This window comes from Silurus aristotelis (assembly GCF_946808225.1).
Source record: "Silurus aristotelis genome assembly, chromosome: 10".
Lineage (NCBI taxonomy): Eukaryota > Metazoa > Chordata > Actinopteri > Siluriformes > Siluridae > Silurus > Silurus aristotelis.
In genome coordinates this window covers 19,511,770-19,534,278 of record NC_139583.1, presented here as the reverse complement: position 1 = coordinate 19,534,278, position 22,509 = coordinate 19,511,770, and the positions used below count along the sequence as shown (strand labels likewise).

General features: G+C 39.5%; 1 protein-coding gene across 1 annotated transcript in view; it reads left to right on the top strand.

Annotated features, from left to right (window-relative positions):
• The window catches only part of nectin1b (nectin cell adhesion molecule 1b), a 137,880-nt gene that overhangs the window by 113,726 nt on the left and 1,645 nt on the right, over window positions 1–22,509 (top strand). Inside the window, exons 9-10 of the mRNA XM_083552691.1 lie at window positions 617–718; window positions 12,865–12,968. Of these exons, the coding sequence (XP_083408817.1) occupies window positions 617–718; window positions 12,865–12,968 (206 nt within the window). The remainder of the gene's footprint in view (window positions 1–616; window positions 719–12,864; window positions 12,969–22,509) is intronic.

Below are 22,509 nucleotides of genomic sequence, written 5' to 3'. Positions count from 1 at the left end.
GTGCTTTCATTTGCACTCTCTCTCTCTCTCTCTCTCTCTCTCTCTCTCTCTCTCTCTCTCTCTCTCTCTCGCTTTCATGTATTATAGAGAGAGAGAGAGAGAGAGAAAGAGAGAGAGAGAGAGAGAGCGAGAGAGAGAGAGAGAGAGAGAGAGAGAGAGAGAGAGAGAGAGAGAGAGAGAGAGAGAGAGAGAGTGTGTGTGTGTGTGTGTGTGTTGGATGCGGATCATTTTTAAATACTACTGCCACTGTATTTGGGTCCATTATTTTTAGTCTCTGAGCAAACTTAAAAACATTCAGGCAAACATATGCGCATATATGGTAATTAATTTTACACATAATATGAAGGAAAATGCTGTTGATTCCTTTAAGTGAAAATTTTGATTTAAGTAGATTGGATATGGTAGAGAGGTCTTTATCTTTTCATTGTATTAACATCTCAAGACTGCTTCATTTCTGTATTAATGTTGATTTGTTTGTTGGTTTGTTTTTTGTATATATATATATATATATATATATATATATATATATATATATATATATATATATATATATATATATATATATATATATATATATTTATTTATTTATTTATTTATTGACATTCATATTTTAAAGGTGGTTCTTTTGGACAAGGAGAATGAATTGTTGAAAGTTCCACTGCATCCCCCTTACAATGACAAGGTGACGCCTGAGCCAACTGCCTTCACTGATAAGCCAGTAAGTACTGTTTTCCCTTCTTTTGCCCCTCTGATGGAATTTCAAAGTGCCCACTATAACGATATTACAAGACGTTATATCACTGCGTCAGAAAACAAATCAGAAAACAAATTAACAAATCCGAAAACAAAATAACAAATGCAAAAACAAAATAACAAATCCAAAAACACAACGACAATTCAGACAAACCGGAAAAGGTAGGTATAGTTTGTGAATGGAAACTTACAGATCATTGGACAAGACACCTGCCATTCAAAATATACAGGAAGTACAACAGTCTTTTTTTTTCTTTTTTAAAATGTATTAATTGATTTATATTTTTATTAAGCAATTAACCATTTACAAACAACATGGCATTAACAAGTACAATTTACATTACAATACACAGAACAGGTGCATGAAAATACAAATATATTCACATATATTTAGGGGAAAGAGGGAAAAAATAGATAAATAAATACAATTTATAATAATAATAAAATTTAAGTAAAAAAAGTAAAACAAAATAAAAAAAAAAACAGGGCTATGGTTTATTCTGTAAATCATATTTTTCTACAAAGGACAAAAGATTCATTGCATTTTTCTTTTTAATCACTTTAAGGGCTTTTGTGAAAGAAATAAACTCATTATAAAATGCAAAAACGTTGGTTTTACTTTTAAATATTTCGATTTTGTATAGAAAATTCTGTTTCCCATCAGAAGTATATTATTAACAAGAAAGTTGTCTCTGTTATTGTTCATTACAAGTACAAAGATAATGTAATTCACAGTGAAATTTCTTAGATGGGAAACCTTTGGGTAAAGCCAGTTATGGATATCAGACCATAAAGCATCTGAAGTAACAGTCTGCAGCAGGAGAAAGTTGGAACGTATGTGTAAAATTGACAAACTAATCTTTATGTCATGTTATACTGCGGCACCTCCAACATCACTGCATATGAATTTCCTTCCTCAAAGCAAATGCATTTAGAATCAATCATCAAGGATTTAGGTTTTTTTGTAAAGATTTTTGTAAAGATGTTTGGTACATTTAATAGTGTATTGATAGTATCCCAGTGAGTGCTGATAACCTGACTGCAGAACATTGCCATTTATAAGCATGCATACGCAACATAGGTATACGAATTAAATATTCCAATGACTGGGTTTTTTTTTTGGTGGCCTGCTACCATTATTATTATAATTTGCTCTATATCACCATGGCAGCACATTGTGCAATTTTCTAGGCTGGCAGCAATTCAATATGGGTGGAAAACAGCAAGCAGCAGAAAGTTTGAAAGTGTCCCAGAGAAGCAACTTGGCTTATATACAATTATGAATTTAACTTAGGCCATCTGTTACACTCATTCAAGACAACTTTCAAATTCAAAATATCAATCCAAATAAGGTACATTCTGTGACAAACTTTAACAAATATATTGTAAAGAAAAGTATGTAGTGTATGTGTGCATCTTGTGGTCTAAATGCATGGGCTTATAGAGCATACTCTTAGTTTATCATGAAATCCTCCTGTGTAACTGCAGCTACCTTTCAGTGTGGATGCTCTTCCTTTCAGTGTGTTTCTTTGTTCAACACTCTCTTTACAGTGTAGGTTTTTTCATTGTATGCTGTAAGTCTTCCCAGATGTGCAATTGTCTTTTTCCCTTTTTACAGACATTGCTGTTCCAAACTACAGCTTCCAAATTACATGATTCAGTTCCCCAAACTTTTAAATAAGCCTTTGCACATGCATATACAAAAGATTTGTCTGTTGTTTTTTAAAGCTAATTAGCAAAAAAAAATTTTAAGGTGTTTTATTTATGGTTATGATTATTTTTTCTGGTTCTTTCTGGCTTCGCTACTTCCCACTGATTATAATTTTGTGATTCTGGTTTCCCTTGCCTTTCTCTCTGTTCAGCAATTTGAACATCAATGTTTGGGTTTGCTTTTAAATAAAACATATTTCGTATCTCACTGCATTTGCTTCTGTCACAACAGAATAATCCAAATTCCAAAGCACAATGTAAATAAAAACAGAATGCACTGATTTGCAAATCTCATAAATCCATATTCTATTCACAATAAAAAAAAAAAAAAACATATCAAATGTTTAAACTAAAAATATATAAAATTTAAAGTAAAAAACAAGGTAGTTTTTAATTTGATGGCTGCAACAGGTCTCAAATAATTTGGGACAGGGCCATGTTTACCATTGTGTAGCAATATGTCTTCTGTTTGTATACATTTGGGAAATGCAGAGACCAGTTGCTGAAGTTTTGGAAGAGGAATGTTGTCCTATGTATTTCTGATACAGGATTCTAGCTTCTTAACAGTGTTCTTAGTTGTATTTTTCATTTCATGAGGCTCCAAATGTTTTCAAATGGTGAAATGGTCTAGACTGCAGGCAGGCCAGTTCAACACCCAGATGCTTCTACTACAAAGTCATGCCATTGTAATAGATGCAGTATATAGTTAAAAAAAATGTTTTCTGGATGGAAGCATTTGTTGCTCTAATTTCTATGTTCAGCATTGATGAAGCCTTTTCAAATTTGCAGGGTGCCCAAGCCACAGGCACTAATGTACCCCATACCATCAGTGTGCTGATAACAAGCCTAATGGTCCCTCTCCTCTTTAGTATGGAGGATGTTGTGTACGTGGTTTACAAAAAAAAACCAAAAAAAAATTTATTTTAATTTGTCTGACCACAGAACAGTTTTCCAATTTGCCCTGCTGCACAAGGGCCTGAACATCATGGGCATCCAATATTGATTTTAACCCTTGTCCCTTATGCACAGAGATTTTTCCTGAATTTTCTGAAACTTTTGATGATATTATGTACTATTTTGTAAAAGTATGTTGAGAAACATATTTTGAAAATTTTCCACAATTTGTAGACATAAACATTTGGTGGCGCTCTGTCCATCTTTACTTCTGAGAGACTCTGCCTCTCTGAGATACACTATTTATACCAAATCATCTTACTGATCTGTTGTCAGTAAACCAAATTAGTTGCAAAATATTTCTCCAACTGTTTATTTTAATAACAATAACTTTTTCTAGACTTTTGTTGGCCCGTCACAATTTTTTGAGACGTTATCATCGAAGGATTCATTATCAAATTCAAAATGACCTTATTTTTAACTTAAAATGGTACATTTCCTCAAAGTGAATTTTTAAAAATATTTTCTATGTTTTATCGTTACTAAAATATGGGTCTATGAGATTTGCACATTACTGCATTCTGCTTTTATTTGTTTCTTGCATTCTGTTTCCACACTACTCTGTTCTCTACATCTGCATCTTTCAAAACAAACTACCTGCATGTCTTCCCTCACCACATCCATGAACCTCCTTTTTGGCCTTTCTCTTTTCCTCCTTCTCCTACTGATATACCCCATGTCCATCCTCTGCACATGTCCAAACAATCTCAATCAGGCCTCTCTCACTTTGTCCCCACAATGTCCTACATGTGCTCTCCCTCACCACCACTAACTGGGCTGATTCAGATCATGTTAAAATACTATTACCTCCTCCCACATCTTTTCTGCAATAGAACAGTTTTAAAAGGCCCAAAGATGTACCAAACTAGACCTGCAAAAAGTACATAAGATGGTATATGATATGAACGATGTTTGATTTTGGAAAGTAACCGGATTCCCTCCACCACATCTGTCTATGACTCACTTTTAATGCATGTCAAGATGCTTGCCTTGGTCACAAATTTTACCTATATCCGCTACCTTCTTAAAGGGGCTGCTCTGGCCGGTAACCAGTGTTGGGCAATGTTACTTTTGAAAGTAACGCATTACAATATTGAGTTACTCCCCAAAAAAGTAACTAATTACGTTACTTAGTTACTTTTTATGGAAAGTAACGCGTTATATTACTTTTGCATTACTTTTGTGTTACTTGTATCTCTTTCACGCCTTACAGGTGTAACAGGTGTAATATAGATAATTGCCATTAAGAAATAAGTTATATTAGGGCAAAAGACATGTGTGGGCTGCACACCGGTGATGTGGAGGGAGAACATACCTTTCGCTGTCATCTCATAAAACATCGTGCAATTCCGTAAATATGACCTGGTCCTCGTCTACATCATTCTCTGCTTCATCATCAGCTTGAAACATTCTGAACGATTTTACAAAGTTCGCGCTATTATCAGTGACCGTGGCAGTTTATCTTCCCACAAAGAGCAAATGAGCTGTGAATTTGCTCTCTTTCTCCGCTGCGATGGCATCGTACATGTGTCTCCCACGGAGAACTTTTATTCTGAGCAGTCCATAGATCTGTAGTGCTGTGCTTTGCATGCAGATGTTTTTTTTTTTTTATTTATTTGAAGTGGTATTTTTTGCAGTTGACAAGAGCTTTTCACCAACACATAATCTACACTTAACCGTTATTCCTTTCTCCTTTTCCTCGACTATTTTAAAATAATAATAATACTTCCATCACAGTAATGTAATGCTCTGGTTTGCCATCTTCGCTTCTGACCAGTTTCTGTTCCCGCAGCTCGCACATGTGAGTGCGCCATTCTACGTGACTCGTTCATTTTAATTCAGTATTTATTTTTTTATGCAAAATAATTTAACTGAAAAGTAACTCGCATTACTTTTTTAAAAAAGTAACTCAGATATTAATGTGTAAATTTATAAAGTAACACGCTACTTTACTCTGCATTACTATTTTCTATGCCGGTCGTATCATTTTGTTTTGTTGTATTTATCAGCCACACCTTAAAGGCCGGTCCGTGAAAATATTGTCTGACATTAAACTGGTCCTTGGCGCAAAAAAGGTTGGGGACCGCTGATCTACAGTATATGTCTGTTATGTTAAATGGTCCAGCTATTTCACCTTTAGTGTCCTGTACCTATTGCATAAAATGGCACCAGTCCAATATATAAATATTTTATGTTTACAGCAAGAAGGAGGTCCGAATGCATTTTTACATGGTAACCACTGTCAGAGCATGGTCTACATCTGTCATAGTGAAGGACCCTCAGAGATTCCTCAGTTTTGCAAATTTCTACAGGTGAATTATTACAACTTCAACATCATTGCAGCATCTCTTACTTATTAGATTATAAATAATTATAAATATTATAAATAATTCCCATCAATATCTGCATGCTATGGATGAAAAAAGCATGTCTGGAGGACAGAAAGGTAAAAAAAAAAAATTTTATTACAATAAATTATTAAATGTATTAAATAAATGTTTAAAATATTCATATTGCCATGTATGGACAGTGTCAATTGTGTGCAGAATGCAAGCAGGGATTCTGACAAGACTAGCTGACAGCATAACTAGAAGGAAAGTGAGAAGGGGTAACACAGACATGAAGGCACCTTGTGAAATAAACCAGACAGTCACTGCACTAACAAAACTGATTAAATGCAACTAAATAAAAGCATTTAATTGCAAGGAGCACCAGCATTCAAACATCCCACACTGTGTTCATAAATCATGCAGATTTACTTAGTTATCTAGGCTAGGGTACTTTGTCTGATTCTCATACACTTATTAAAAAGACCATAACTATTAAGTTCAATAATTGACTGGCTTTTACAATAATAGCCTTCACTATTCGAGGTACCAACAATTAGCCTGCACCATTTGATCAAAGAATGTGGGCAGATAAAAGAACAGTGGTTCACTTCCAGGTTTTTATATGTCAATAATTAATACAAAATGAAATAAAAAAAATGATATCCTTGATGTGATGGTGGGAATAAAGAAACACCTTGAAGGTGTTTTCTTTTCATAATCAATATATTTTGTTTAGAAAGTTTGTTACTGAATACCAGTGGTGTCCTACCTGAATCAAACCACCTCTTAATACACTCACTGTAGAAAGTGTAAAAAAATTAGGAAAGCTTTAATTTAATTTAAATTAGTAAGCTGCCCATGCCACACGCACTCATGCAGCCCCATACCATCAGAGATGCAGGCTTCTGAACTGAGCGCTGATAACAACTTGGGTTGTCCTTATCCTCTTTAGTCCGGATGACATGGCATCCCAGTTTTCCAAAAAGAACTTAAAATTTTTATTTGCCAGACCACAGAACAGTTTTCCACTTTGCCACAGTTCATTTTAAATGAGCCTTGGCCCAAAGAAATCGCTTGCACTTCTGGATCATGTTTAGATATGGCTTTATTTTTGACCTATAGAGTTTTAGCCGGCAACCGCGAATGGCATGGTGGATGGTGTTCACCGACAATGTTTTCTGGAAGTAATCCTGAGCCCATGTTGTGATTTCCATTACAGTAGCATTCCTGTATGTGATGCAGTGCCGTCTAAGGGCCCGAAGATCACAGGCATCCATTATGGTTTTCCGGCCTTGACCCTTACGCACAGAGATTGTTCCAGATTCTCTAAATTTTTGCACTGTTTATTTATAATGCACTGTAGCTGAGCACAACTTCAAACCCTTTGCAATTTTTCTCTGAAAAACTCCTTTCTGATATTGCTCCATTATTTTTCGCCGCAGCATTGGAGGAATTGGTGATCCTCTGCCCATCTTGACTGCTGAAAGACACTGCCACTCTGAGAGGCTCTTTTTGTACCCAATTATGTTGCCAATTGACCTAATAAGTTGCAAATTGGTCCTCCAGCTGTTCCTTATATGTACATTTAACTTTTCTGGCCTCTTATTGCTACCTGTCCCAACTTTTTTGGAATGTGTAGCTCTCATGAAATCCAAAATGAGCCAATGACATTTCAAAATGTCTCACTTTCAATTTTTGATATGTTATCTATATTCTATTGTGAATAAAATAAAAGTTTATGAGATTTTTAAATTATTGCATTCTTTTTTTATTCACAATTTGTACAGTGTCCCAACTTTTTTGGAATCGGGTTTGTACAATCATTAAGCCATTACTAATGCAAGAAACTTTATTAACACAATTCAACAAGACTCGTTTCAATGCAGCCACAGCTGTGCTGCATACATCATCTCTGGCAGAAGCATTTATATTAACCTCATAAAATGACTTTTCTGTGCATTTCTGTGCATTTTATTCTGTACATTATGGTTTTCCTGGAGATTTTAAATGAATGCAAATTGTGTGTTTTATGCTAATTATATTGGAAAGAAAATGAACCCAGCCATTAGGGGGGCACAAGCCAGTGTACTCTTAGTGCCGGTCCCAAGCCCGGGTAAATGGGGAGGGTTGCGTTAGGAAGGGCATCCAGCGTAAAACATGTGCCAAATCAAATATGCGGATCACAAATGAGAATTTCATACCGGATCGGTCGAGGCCCGGGTTAACAACGACCGCCACAGGTATCGTTAGCCGACAGGGTACCGGTGGAAATTGGGCTACTGTTGGCCGAAGGAGGAGAAGGAGGAGAAGGAGAGGAGGAAGGCGTCTACAGAGACGGCAGGAAAAGGAGCAGTGTAGGAGAGTAGAGGTTCGGGTTGGTACTTTAAATGTTGGTACTATGACGGGTAAAGGGAGAGAGATAGCTGATATGATGGAGAGGAGAAAGGTAGATGTGTTGTGTGTTCAGGAGACCAAGTGGAAAGGGAGTAAGGCCAGGAACATTGGAGGTGGGTTTAAACTGTTTTATCATGGTGTGGATGGAAAGAGAAATGGTGTAGGGGTGATTCTGAAGGAAGCGTACAGTAAGAGTGTAGTGGAGGTGAAGAGAGTTTCTGATAGGGTGATGATCGTGAAGGTGGAAGTTGAAGGGATGATGATAAATGTCATCAGTGCCTATGCTCCACAAGTTGGCTGTGAGATGGAGGAGAAAGAAAGATTCTGGAGTGAATTAGATGAAGTGGTATATGGTGTACCTAGGAAAGAACGATTGGTGATTGGGGCAGACTTTAATGGGCATGTAGGTGAAGGGAACAGAGGTGATGAGGAGGTGATGGGTAGGTATGGTTTTAAGGAGAGGAATGTGGAAGGGCAGATGGTGGTAGATTTTGCTAAAAGGATGGAAATGGCAGTGGTGAACACGTATTTTAAGAAGAAGGAGGATCATAGGGTGACGTATAAGAGTGGAGGAAGGTGCACACAGGTGGATTATCTTCTGTGTAGGAGATGCAGCCTGAAGAAGATTGGAGACTGTAAGGTGTTGGCGGGGGACAGTGTAGCTAGACAGCATCGGATGGTGGTCTGTAGGATGGTTTTGGAGGCGAAGAAGAAGAGGAGGAAAGTAAGGTTTGAAAGAAGAATAAGATGGTGGAAACTGAAGGAGGAAGAGTGTAGTGTGAGGTTCAGGGAAGAGGTCAGACAGGGGCTTGGTGGTGGTGAAGAGGTGCCGGATGATTGGGCAACTACTGCAGGAGTGATGAGGGAGGCAGCTAGAAAAGTACTTGGTGTGACATCTGGAAATAGAAAGCAAGACAAGGAGACGTGGTGGTGGAATGAGGAAGTGCAGGAGAGCATTAGGGGAAAGAGATTGGCAAAACAGAAGTGGGATCGACAGAGTGATGAGAAGAGTAGGCAGGAGTACAAGGAGATGCGGCAGCAGGTTAAAAGGGATGTGGCGAAAGCCAAGGAAAAGGCATATGAGGAACTGTATAAGAGGTTGGACACTAAGGAAGGAGAAAAGGATTTATACCGATTGGCCAAGCAGAGGGACCGAGCTGGGAAGGATGTACTGCAAGTTAGAGCAATAAAGGATGGAGAGGGAAATGTGTTGACTAGTGAGGAGAGTGTGTTGAGAAGATGGAGGGAGTATTTTGAGCAGCTGATGAATGAGGAAAATCTGAGAGAGAGAAGGTTGGAGGATGTGGAGTTGGTGAAGCAGGATGTAGATAGGATTAGTAAGGAGGAAGTGAGAGCAGCGATTAAGAGGATGAAGAATGGAAAGTCGGTTGGACCAGATGACATACCGGTAGAAGCGTGGAGATGTTTAGGAGAGATGGCAGTGGAGTTTTTAACCAGATTGTTTAACAGGATTCTGAAAGGGGAGAGGATGCCTGAGGAATGGAGAAGGAGTGTGCTGGTACCGATCTTTAAGCATAAGGGAGATGTGCAGACCTGCAGTAACTACAGGGGAATTAAGTTGATCAGTCACACCATGAAGTTATGGGAAAGAGTAGTGGAAGCCAGGCTGAGAGAAGAGGTGACCATCTGTGAGCAACAGTATGGTTTCATGCCGAGGAAGAGCACCACAGATGCCTTATTTGCTTTGAGGATGTTGACGGAGAAGTATAGAGAAGGACAGAAGGAGCTGCATTGTGTATTTGTGGATTTAGAGAAAGCGTACGACAGGGTGCCGAGAGAGGAGTTGTGGTATTGTATGAGGAAGTCAGGTGTGTCAGAGAAGTATGTGAGGGTGGTGCAGGACATGTATGAGGACAGTGTGACGGCAGTAAAGTGTGCAGTAGGTACGACAGACTGGTTCAGGGTGAAGGTTGGACTGCATCAAGGATCGGCCCTGAGCCCTTTCCTGTTTGCAGTGGTGATGGACAGGTTGACGGACGAGGTCAGACAGGAGTCTCCCTGGACTATGATGTTTGCAGATGATATTGTGATTTGTGGTGAGAGTAGAGAGCAGGTTGAGAAGAGCCTGAAAAGGTGGAGATATGCGCTGGAGAGAAGGGGAATGAAAGTCAGTAGGAGTAAGACAGAGTACATGTGTGTGAATGAGAGGGAGGGCAGTGGAGTGATGCGGTTGCAGGGAGAAGAGGTGGAGAAGGTGGAGGAGTTCAGGTACCTGGGGTCAACAGTGCAAAGTAATGGAGAGTGTGTTAGGGAAGTAAAGAAAAGAGTGCAGGCAGGGTGGAGTGGGTGGAGAAGAGTGACAGGAGTGATTTGTGATAGAAGAGTATCTGCAAGAATGAAAGGGAAAGTTTATAGGACTGTGGTGAGACCTGCGATGTTGTATGGATTAGAGACAGTGGCATTGAGTAAAAAACAGGAGGTGGAGCTGGAGGTAGCGGAGCTGAAGATGTTGAGGTTTTCGTTGGGAGTGACGAGGATGGACAAGATTAGAAATGAGTTTATTAGAGGGACAGCACATGTAGGATGTTTTGGTGACAAGGTGAGGGAGGCGAGATTGAGATGGTTTGGACATGTGCAGAGAAGGGACATGAATTATATTGGTAGAAAAATGCTGAAGATGGAGCCACCAGGTAGGAGGAAAAGAGGAAGGCCAAGGAGGAGGTTCATGGATGTGGTGAGGGAAGACATGCAGGTAGTTGGTGTAAAAGAGGCAGATATAGAGGACAGGGTGGTATGGAGACGGATGATCCGCTGTGGCGACCCCTAATGGGAGCAGCCGAAAGAAGAAGAAGAAGAAGAAGATATTGGAAAGAAAATGCAAAAGAACAAAACAACTGTTTTTAACTGTTTTGGCTGGCCTTTCCACTTGATATCCAGCTTTTCTTAAGAAGTCTGTTTTATAAATGTCCTTGTGAGTGCGACCAAATCAACTTTTTTTCTTGTCTGTCAGCCATTGTGGAATGGAAAAAATGGAAAAAGAGAAGGCCTTGCTGCCTGTAGCGGATTTATAAATGGATGACATGGGCGGCCACCCAGGGTGGCATCTTACTGGGAGCATTTTTTTCACCACTTAGTTGCACAGTCACGTCAATTATATCATGTCACTGTGTGGGGTCAATAAACCTGGTCTGGATTCGGCAGGTGTGCCCACCGTTCGGTGAAGTATACTCATACATTTAGAAAGGATGGGTGAGGGGTTGTTTGATGTTACCTCCGCTTTCAGGGTTTCCAGTGGCAGTGACATAAAAAAATGTCTAAGCTATCAGCAGCCCAAATCAGAATAAAGAGTTAAGAAGTAGGGGGAAACGTGCAGATGAAGGTATGTATGCAGTTATATCACCACTCTCATTATGATGATAGTATAGGCTAATGCATTTAATAAAATAAACTAATAACTGTATAACACTTAGGTTATGCTATGTTGCCTGCTATGCTATTACACATAGCGCACGAATATTTCTTTTTCTGTTCAACTAGCTTACATATCATTATAATTTATAATATGTCGTTTATCATAATGTGTGTAACTTGCAACAAAACAATTACAATGTAATAATTAAATCGCAAATTGCTAGTTTAACTACAGGCTCTCTGCCCCAGGAACTTAGGAACTGGCCTGACGCTATCAAATAACACGACTCTGTTTGCACTGCTGATATATAAATGAAAGGGACCTCTCAGAAATATATTTTCAAAATTGTGGACAGAATATGTCTTACACTTCTATTGATGATAGTTGAGGGAGAGAGAAGCTTTTCAAAAATGAAACTAATCAAATTATACTTGAGGTCCACCATGTCACAAAAGCACACCAGCAGCCTTGTTGTCATTAGCATCAACCATGTAGTTGTTGGTCAGCTTTGCTGCAATGATGTTATTAAAGACTTTGCATCAAAAAAAGCAAGAAAGGTCAGGTTTTGGGGACATTTATTTGTAGAAAATTTTATATGGTTTGTTGTGTGAAGTGCTAATTAATTTGTGGTGTTTCTAATTTTTTATTAAAAGTTAAAGTAAGTGCAGATTGTTGTTGGTTGTTTTTCATTTTAGATGGTGGTGGGGTGTGTGGTTGGGGTAGGACATGGCACGGTTCACCGGAGTGCCATTCAAGATATAACCACCACTGCTTGCTGGCCCTGATGGCCTCCCACTGCTGAATACTAACTGACAAACAAGGCCTTACAGTCTTAATAAAATCACCTGAATTCTACATAGAGTTCATGGTTCACAGTTTAACTCTATGATCAGATGATTTATGTTACTGTCAGTTTATTGCTGCTGCTCAGTTTCTTATATTTTACTGTACACATTAAATGACCCCCATATAACAGCATGCACTTTTCCTACCATTGTCATGCCTCTTTACAATCACAATTCATCCCATTTACACTTAAATCTCTTTTTTATTTAAACCGTTTCCTTTCATACTGTATACGTAAAAAACTGAATCGAAAAGCAATTCCTATAATCAAATTTATATATACGTGATTGTGTCTTTCACCCAGACTGCACTGGCAACATAAATATTCTTAACATAAGAAGAAATTTTGTGGAAAGTGTATAATTTCTTTTTCCTGTTTTCGGGGTCTTTGCCTGATTTTTTTTTAGGGATTATTCATATACTGTACACTATATCTTTCCTCAATTTTTTGTTTCTTCCTGAATCCCACTCCTCACACCCCTCTTTAACCTCTCTTATCTCCAGAATTTTGCCCTCAAGGACTGTGATGTTCAGTATGCGGTGCTGGATACTTCAGCTTTGGCTTCCTCTCCTCGGAGCTCAGTGCACTCTCACGGAGACCTTGTCGAGTATGCAACCATCCAGCCTAGCTCTCACTAGTGCATGCCCTTATTGGCCCTTTCCCTATGCTTCTGGCCTCAAGGTACACCGATTAATGCCCTGCCTTTCTTATCTGTTCTCTTTTTTATGGCCCTTTTTACCCTACTGTTCAAATGAGCTGGAAAAGTACAGTATTTAATACCAGTAATTATACCAATGTTTACCACAAGATAAGAAAAAGCTATACAGAGGACCTAAATGAATCATTGTGGCCAGAGAATAGATGAGATGAATAGCTGGCTATGTGAATCAAGTAGCCAATTAAACCTTCAATTCTGTTGTAGGATTACTGAAGCAACTCTGAATACTGCACAGTAATACCTCATGTTGATATATGCTCCTGCATTTGTCAAACGGTTTTTCTTCCAAATGTCTATACAGTGTATCCTATATCATGCTTCACTTTTTACACATTTTGTTATGTTACAGCCTTACTCCAAAATGGATTAAATGCATTATTTTCTACAAAATAATGATCAGATGATTTGCGAATGTAATAAAAATGAAAATCGAAAAATAAATCACGTGCATAAGTATTCACAGCTTTTGCCATGACACTCAAAATTGAGCTAAGGTGCCTCCTGTTTCCACTGATCATTTTTTAGATGTTTCTACAACTTGATTGGAGTCCACCTGTGATAAATTCAATTGATTGGGCATAATTTGGGAATATAAGGTCCCACAGTTATCAGTGCAATTCAGAGCACAAACCAAGCCATGTAGTCCATGGAATTGTCTGTAGACCTCTAAGACAGGATTGTTTTGCGGAACAGATTTGGGGAAGGGAACTGAACATTTTCTGCAGAACTGAAGGTCCCAATGAGCACAGCGGTCTCTATCATCCATAAATGGAAGAAGTTTGGAACCACCAGGACTCAGGTAGGTGACCAAGAACCCAGTGGTCATTCTGAAAGAGTTCCAGCCTTTTTCTATGGAGAGAGGAGAACAGAAAAACAACTACTTTGCAGCATTCCACCAATCAGGCCTATTCCTTAGAGTTGCCAGACAGAGGCCACTACTGCAGAAACTGGCAGAAGAGTCAGGATTGAGGGAGAGATGAATACAGCAATGCACAGAAACATCCTTGATAAAAACTTGCTTCATAGCACTCTGGACCTCAGACTGGGGCGATTTCATCGTCCAACAGGACAATGACCCTAAGCTCACAGCCTTAATAACAAGGGCGTGGCTATGAGACAACTCTGTGAATGTCCTTGAGTGGCCCAGCCTGAGCCCAGATTCGAACCCGATTGAACATCTTTGGAGAGATCTGAAGATGGCTGTTCACCGATGCTCCCATATAACCTGATCGAGCTTGAGATGTTAAGCAAAGAAGAATAGGAGAATCTTAGAAGAATTTTAGAATCTTTAGGAAAATAATGAATAATGAATCTATTTTGGAATAAGGCTGTAGCATAACAAAATGTGCAAAAAGTGAAGTGCTGTGAATAGTTTCCTGATTCACTGTTAGCTCTTAAAGTGCTCATTCATGGGTCTGTGCCAGCAGTCCAAGACAATAATATATTCAATTCATTTTTTTTGTATAGCGCTTTTAACAATGAACATTGTCTTAAGCATATATCATGTTGTTTGATCCAGAACTCATTGTAGTTATATGTATCACTGGTCCTACTGTATTCTGTTATTTTTTAGAATTGCACTGTTCAAACTCAACACACAGCTTTAAAAAATAATAATATTATTTTTAACTCGGGTTTTCCAGAGTATTACTTGAATTCTATATAAATAATGAATTTGTGTACTTTACAACTTATTAGAACAACTACTTGAGAGGAAAAGTTAGCTAAGATGGATACAAGCACAGTTAATATTGAAAAGCTATCACTACCTAAGCTACATTTACATTTGCGGCATTTGGCAGACGCCCAGTCTGACTTATCCAGAGCGACTTACAACTGAGGGTTTTAGGGCTTTGCTCAAGGGCCCAGCAGTGCCAGTGGGATTTGAACCTGTGATCTTCTGATCCAAAGCCCAATGCCTTAACCACTGAGCTACCACCTCCCCATCTATACCAAGCTATCTATACCAAAAATAGTACACAACTTGCATTAGTCACTAGCCTTATAATTTTTATAATACTAAAGTTTTGTTTACATTTTAAGTTAAATCCGTTCACTGAAAACCTTATTTACATATAAACATTTATAACTGCAAAAGTAGATACCAGTTAAGGAAATTATTGCTATTTATTTTTACCATATTAACCTTTGCTCAGAGATCGTCCTTGATGCCACTCCCAATGCTATAATTAAGTATAACTGGTATTCTCCAGATATTACTTGACTCCCAAAATTGCTTACATATCATAAAGGCAATTTGCTCATTCTGACATATATTATATGGACAAAAGTATTGGGACAAATGAATTTTTATAGAAGAATAGAATAGCCTTTATTTGTCACATATACATTACAGCACAGTGAAATTCTTTCTTCGCATATCCCAGCTTGCTCAGAAACTGGGGTCAGAGTGCAGGATCAGCCATGATATGGAGCATAGAGGGTTAAGGGCCTTGCTCAAGGTCCCAAGAGTGGCAGCTTGGCAATACCAAGGCTTGAACCCCTGACCTCCCAATCAGTAACCCAGCACCTTAACCACTGAGGGTTTGGGTTAGGGGCTAGCGTCACACAAATGTATATGATGTCTTTGTATGCAGTACCATTAACTTTAGATATCATTTGAACGAGAAGACCCAAACCTGTTCCAGCATGACAATGCCCCTGTGTACAAAGCTCCATGAAGATATGGTTTACATGGGTTGTAGTGAAAGATTTTGAGCAGCCTGTTTTAGAGCTCTGACCTCAACCCTACTGAACACCCTTGGGATGAATTGAAATGATGACTGCACCACAGGCCTCCTCACCTACATGGGTACCTGACTTTACTAACACCCTTGTGTTTGAATTAGCACAAATCTCCACAAGCACAGTCCAAAATCAAGTGAAACATTTTAGGAGGGAAGATTGGAGGGAATTATAAAAGCAAATTGGGACTAAATATGAAATGTGATTCTCAGAAAGCACATACCATTCTTATGACCAGGTGTCTGCAAACTTGATAATATAGTGTATATCTGGGATGGAATCTGGACTGAGGCAGTCATTAAGGCTGTGATTTCTTACACCACCATAGGACAGAGTGCACCACAGACCACAGACTTTCAATGAAATGCTCATGGTCAAAGTTGATGGCATAGCCTCCTGTGTCCTGCTCACTCCAGAGACCAATGGCTCAGCCTACCATGCCATGATCCAGCCTCACAAGTAATGTCCACACGAGAAGCCAACACTTCTTAAATTCTGCACTTGCCTGAGGCCAGTGGTGTAGTCTTTCATGTCCAACCTGGCCAGAACCTCTCAGTGTCATGTGCGGGCTTTAGTTGTCTTTTCTATGTGTCACTATTTTTAGCATTTATTTTCGGTTTAACCTTTGGCTATTTTTAATATTTAAACTCCTATGTGTCTTTGTTCTGCTTGAAGCAATGTTGAATGTTTGCTGTGTAGCCACCTGACTTCGCTGAGCTATTAGTTTGGTGTAGCAAATCACAAGTTCTCACACTGCTTCTGTTTCCTTCTTTGTGTGTTCTTTGTGTCAGATATTGTTGATTATTGATCACCTGACCGCTGCCTGTTTCCCATTCACAATTTCTATTCACAACTTGGATTTGCCTGCCCTTTGCCTGCTCTTTAAATAAATGCTTTTCATCCAGTTCACCTCAATTTTCATTTTCATTTCAATCTGTTTACTGTAAATCTGTATAACTAATTATACTTGAAAATGACAGTGTTCTTCACATTAAGTCATTATTCACATTGTCATTGTTTTCAATAGCAATGACTTGCATTGAAAGTAATGTTTCTCCTTCTTTATCTGTTCATATTATTTAATTTCTGCTTTACATTTTCTTATGGCTGGCTCATGGTTGGCAATGTTCATCATATTACACAGTTGTATTTAAACTCTTTGTCCATACCAGGTTTTAATTATATCCATTTTCACATACTCTTTCAAGTGTTAAAGCGGCGTTTGGCCTTTGTTCTCAATATGCAATTCAGAGAGGAATTGAAACAAGTGAAGTAGGTTATAACAACAAAAAAAAGCTACACACAGTTGAGCATGTAGTGCTTTGATGAACACTTTTGGATTACTGAACACTTATTGTAAGATGTGGTGGTGGAATGAGGAAGTACAGGCAAGCGTAAGAAGAAAGAGGTTGGCAAAGCAGAATTGGGATCAGTAAAGAGATGAAAGAAGTAGTGAGGAGTACAAGGAAATGCAGCAGAAGGTGACGAGTGATGTGGCTAAAGCAAAGGAAAAGGCATATGAGGAGTTGTATGACACTAAGGAATAAGAAAAGGATTTGTACCAATGCAAGTAAGAGGAATAAAGTAGATGGAAATGTGTTTACTAGCGAGTTAAGTCTTTAGAGAAGGTGGAGGAAATATTTTGAGCAGCTGATGAATGAAGAAAATGAGAGAGAGAGAGAGAGAGAGAGAGAGAGAGAGAGAGAGAGAGAGAGAGAGAGAGAGAGAGAGAGAGAGGCGGGGGGGTGGATGATGTGGAGTTAGTGATGGAGGAATGGATAGAATTAGTAAGGATGAAGTGAGAGCAGCAATTAAGAGGATGAAGAATTGAAAGTCAGTTAGCCTGGTTGGAGAGATGGCAGTGGAGTTTTTAACAAGATTCTGGAAGGTGTGAGAATGCCTGAGGAATGGAGGAGTGTGCTGGTACCGGTTTTTAAGCCACACCATGAAGTTATGGGAAAGAGTACTGGCAGCCAGGCTCAGAGAAGAGGTGACCATCTGTGAGCAACACTATGGTTTCATGCAGAGGAAGAGCACTACAGATACTACATTTGCGTTGAAAATGTTGATGGAGAAGTATAGAGAAGGTCAGAAGGAGTTGCATTGTGTATTTTTAGATTCAGAGAAAGCGTATGACAGGGTGCCAAGAGAGGAGTTGTACTGTATGAAGAAGTCAGGTGTGTCAGAGAAGTATGTGAGGGTGGTGCAGGATATGTATGAAGACAGTGTGACAGCGGTGAGGTGTGCAGAAGGAACGACAGACTGGTTCAAGGTGAAGGTGGATGAGTTTAAGTACCTGGGATTGACAGTGCAAAGTAATGGAAAGTGTGTTAGAGAAGTGAAAAAATAGTACAGGCAGGGAGTGGGTGGAGAAGAATGGCAGGAGTGTGTGAATCTAAAAGAGGCAGATGTAGAGGACAGGGTAGTATGGAGAAGGATGATCTGCTGAGGTGACCCCTAATTGGAGAAGTGGAACGAAGTAGAAGAAGGAGTGGCAATTCAAAAATCTAAAAACAGGAGACCAGAATAAGATCATGAACAAGAAAATATCTAAACACAAAACAAATGGCAAATTCAGATGGCAGAATCCATGAACATTACTTTGCCCTGAACAAAGGGCACACTGGGGTGTAAATACACAAAATAACTGCCAAAGAACAAACCCAAGAAGGGTGTGAACTAGCTCTGAAACAATTTCTCGAGTAACTCGAGCAATTCAAATACAAAAAAGTATTGAGGCAAATTATTTGTCCTCTACATCTGCCTCTTTCAAACCAACTACCTGCATGTCTTCCCTCACCACATCCATAAACCTCCTCCTTGGTCTTCCTCTTTTCCTTCTTCCTGGTGGCTCCATCCTCAGAATTCCCCTACAGATATACCCCATGTCCCTCCTCTGCACATGTCAAAACCATCTCAATTGGGCTTCTATTACTTTGTTCTCAAAATTGAAATCCTAATTTCTAATCCTGTCCAGCCTCATCACTCCCAATGAAAATCTCAACATCTTTAGCTCTGCTACCTCCAACCAAAACCACCTAAACCATACAACAGAGCAGGTCTCACCACATTCCTATAAACTTTCCCTATCACTCTTGCAGATACCCTTCTATCAAATCACTCCTTGCACTGTTGACCCCTGGTACCTAAACTCCTCCATCTTCACCACCTATTCTCCCTGCAACTGCATCCCTCCACTACCCTCCCTCTCATTCACACACATGTACTCTCTCTTACTCCTACTGACTTTCAATCCCCTTCTCTCCAGTGCATATCTCCACCTCTCCAGGCTCTCCTCCACCTGCTCCCTACTCTCACCACAAATCACAATATTATGCACAAATATCATAGTCCACAGAGACTCCTGTCTGACCTCGTCCGTCAACCTGTCCATCACCACTGCAAACAGGAAAGGGTTCAGAGCCGATCCTTCATGCAGTCCAACCTCCACCTTAAACCAGTGTGCCGTTCCTGCACATCCCCACATCATCCACCCTTCTCTCTATTTCTCTATTTCTCTCTCTCTCTCTCTCTCTCTCTCTCTCTCTCTCTCATTCTCTCTCTCTCTCTCTCTCTCTCTCTCTCTCTCTCTCTCTCTCTCGCTCTCTCCCTCTCTCCCTCTCTCCCTCTCATTTTCCTTATTCATCAGTTTCTCAAAATACTCCCTCCATCTTCTCAACACACTTTCCTCACCAGTCAACACATTTCCATCTCCATCCTTTATTATTCTAACTTGCAGCACATCCTTCCCAGCTCGGTCCCTCTGCCTGTCCAATTGGTACGAATCCTTTTCTCCTTCCTTAGTGTCCAACTTCTCATACAGCTCCTCACATGCCCTATACATTTACATCATTTACATTTGCGGCATTTAGCAGACGCCCTTATCCAGAGCGACGTACAAAAGTGCTTTAAATCTTTAGTAATTAATAAATCTACACTGGTACGCAAGATTACAAACTTAATATAAATATAACTCGAATTTAACAAACTTGGAAAGTGCTAATTTTGGTATTTCAGGAAGTGGTAGGTCTTCAGTTGTCGCTTAAAGATAATCAGGGACTCTGCTGTACGGACATCTAGGGGAAGTTTATTCCACCACCTCGGTGCCAGAACAAAGAAGAGCCTTGAAGTGTACTTACCTCTCATTCTGAGAGAAGGTGGTACCAGTCGAGCAGTGCTGGAGGATCTCAGACAGCGTGGTGCCTTTTCCTTTGCTTTTGCCACATCCCTCTTTACCTGCTGTCGCATCTCTTTGTACTCCTACTTTTCTCATCACTATGTTGATCCCAATTCTGTTTTGCCAACTTCTTCCTTCTTATGCTCTCCTGCACTTCCTAATTCCACCATCACGTGTCTTCCTTTCTATTTTCAGATGTCACACCAAGTACCTTTCCAGCTGTCTCCCTTATTAATTCTGCAGTAGTTGCCCAATCATCAAGCACCTCTTCACCACTGAGCCCCTGTCTAACATCTTCCTGAACCTTACATGGCCATTTAAGTCTGCTACCACTCCATCTAACTCACTCCAGAATTTTTCCTTTTTCTCTATCTCACAACTTGTGGAGCATAGGCACTAATGATGAATTTCATTAGTGCCTATGCTCCACAACTTGTGGAGCATAGGCACTAATGACATTTATCATCACCCCTTCAACTTACAGCTTCACTTTCATCACCCTATCAGAAACTCTTTTCACCTCCACTACACTTACTAAACGCTTCCTTCAGAATCACCCCTACACTATTTCTCTTTCCATCCACACAATAATAAAACATTTTAAACACCTCCAATGTTTCTGGCCTTACTCCCTTTCCACTTGGTTTCCTGAACACACAGCATATCTACCTTTCTCCTCTCCATCATATCAGCTCCCTCTCTCCCTTTACCAGTCATAGTAGCAACACTTAAAGTACCAACCCTAACCTCCACTCTCCTATACTTCTCCTTTCCCTGCTGTCTCTGTAGACGTCTTCCTCCTCTCTTTCTCCTCCTTCGGCAAACAGTAGCCCAATTTCCACCGGTACCCTGTTGGCTAACGATACCTGTGGCGGTCGTTGGTAACCCAGGCCTCGACGGTATAAAAGTATGATCCGTGATCTGCATATTTGATTTGGCACATGTTTAGGCTTCCTAACGAAACCCTCCCCATTTATCCAGGCTTGAGACTGACACTAAGGGTACACTCTCTTGTGCAACCCTAATGGCTGGGTTGATGTAATATGGCAATTCAATGCACTAAATGGGTTTAGTTTTCACAGAATGCAATTTCAGCAATAAAAATTAACATTTTTCTAAAAAGGAAACAAATTACTTGAGAGAACGGTCCTTTTTTCTTTTATATTTAGTATTGCTCTAAGAAAAAGCACTTCTTATCTGATTACTCAATTAATCGATAGACTATTTGGTAGGATATTTAATTGCTAGAATAATCAATAGCTGCATCCCTAATGTAGACCATAAGGACACATAAGGGATATGCCATCAATCCAAAGCAAAACAGGCGTGACTACGTAACCAAGGCTGAAAGCATAAAAGTGTGCCATTGCACTGGGAGCAATGTTAAAGAGGAATATTCCTGAGAGGTTTTTTTTTTATTTCGGTGTTTGAGCTCGTTTAAGATCTTCCTGATCTCTCGTCTACTTCCAGTGATACTCCTCCACTCTTGAAGCGCACTGGCCACTCAAAACACCTCGAACCACTCATTTCACTATGGCTGTAATCTTTCAAAATGGCCCAAATTTTCAAACATCTCTTTGGCAGATTTGGCCAGTTTCATGCAGAATTTCACATTTGCTCACAGTTCTAACTTGATGTCCTTGATGAAATTGCAGACGTGGTAACATGTGGTCAGTATAACACCAGATGCACAGCTGCCAAGTATAAACCTGATTCCAAAAAAGTTGGGACACTGTACAAATTGTGTATAAAAACAGAATGCAATGATGTGGAAGTTTAAATTTCAATATTTTATTCAGAATACAACATAGATGACATATCAAATTTCATGGCATCAACACATCTTTAAAAAGTTGGGATAAGGCCAAGTTTACCACTGTGTGGCATCCCCTCTTCTTCAGGTTGCTTAAGTTTAGGAATAGGAATGTTGTCCCATTCTTGTCTAATACAGGCTTTTAGTTGCTCAACACTCTTAGGTCTTCTTTGTCACATCTTCCTCTTTATGATGCACCAAATGTTTTCTATGGGTGAAAGATCTGGACTGCAGGCTGGCCATTTCAGTACCCGGATCCTTCTTCTAAGCAGCCATGATGTTGTAATTGATGCAGTATGCGATCTGGCATTGTCATGTTGGAAAATGCAAGGTCTTCCCTGTAAGAGACGATGTCTGGATGGAAGCATATGTTGTTCTAGAACTTGGATATACCTTTCAGCATTGAGTAAGATGTGTAAGCTACCCATTCAGCATTTCCAGATGTGTAAGCTACCCATTCCACACGCACTCATGCAACCCCATACCATCAGAGATGCAGGCTTCTGAACTAAACGCTGATAACAACTTGGCTTGTCCTTATCCTCTTTAGTCTGGATGACATGGCGTCCCAGTTTTCCAAAAAGAATTTAAAATTTTGATTCTACTGACCACAAAACAGTTTTTCACTTTGCCACAGTTCATTTTAAATGAGCCTTGGCCCAGAGAAATCGCCTGCACTTCTGGATCATGTTTAG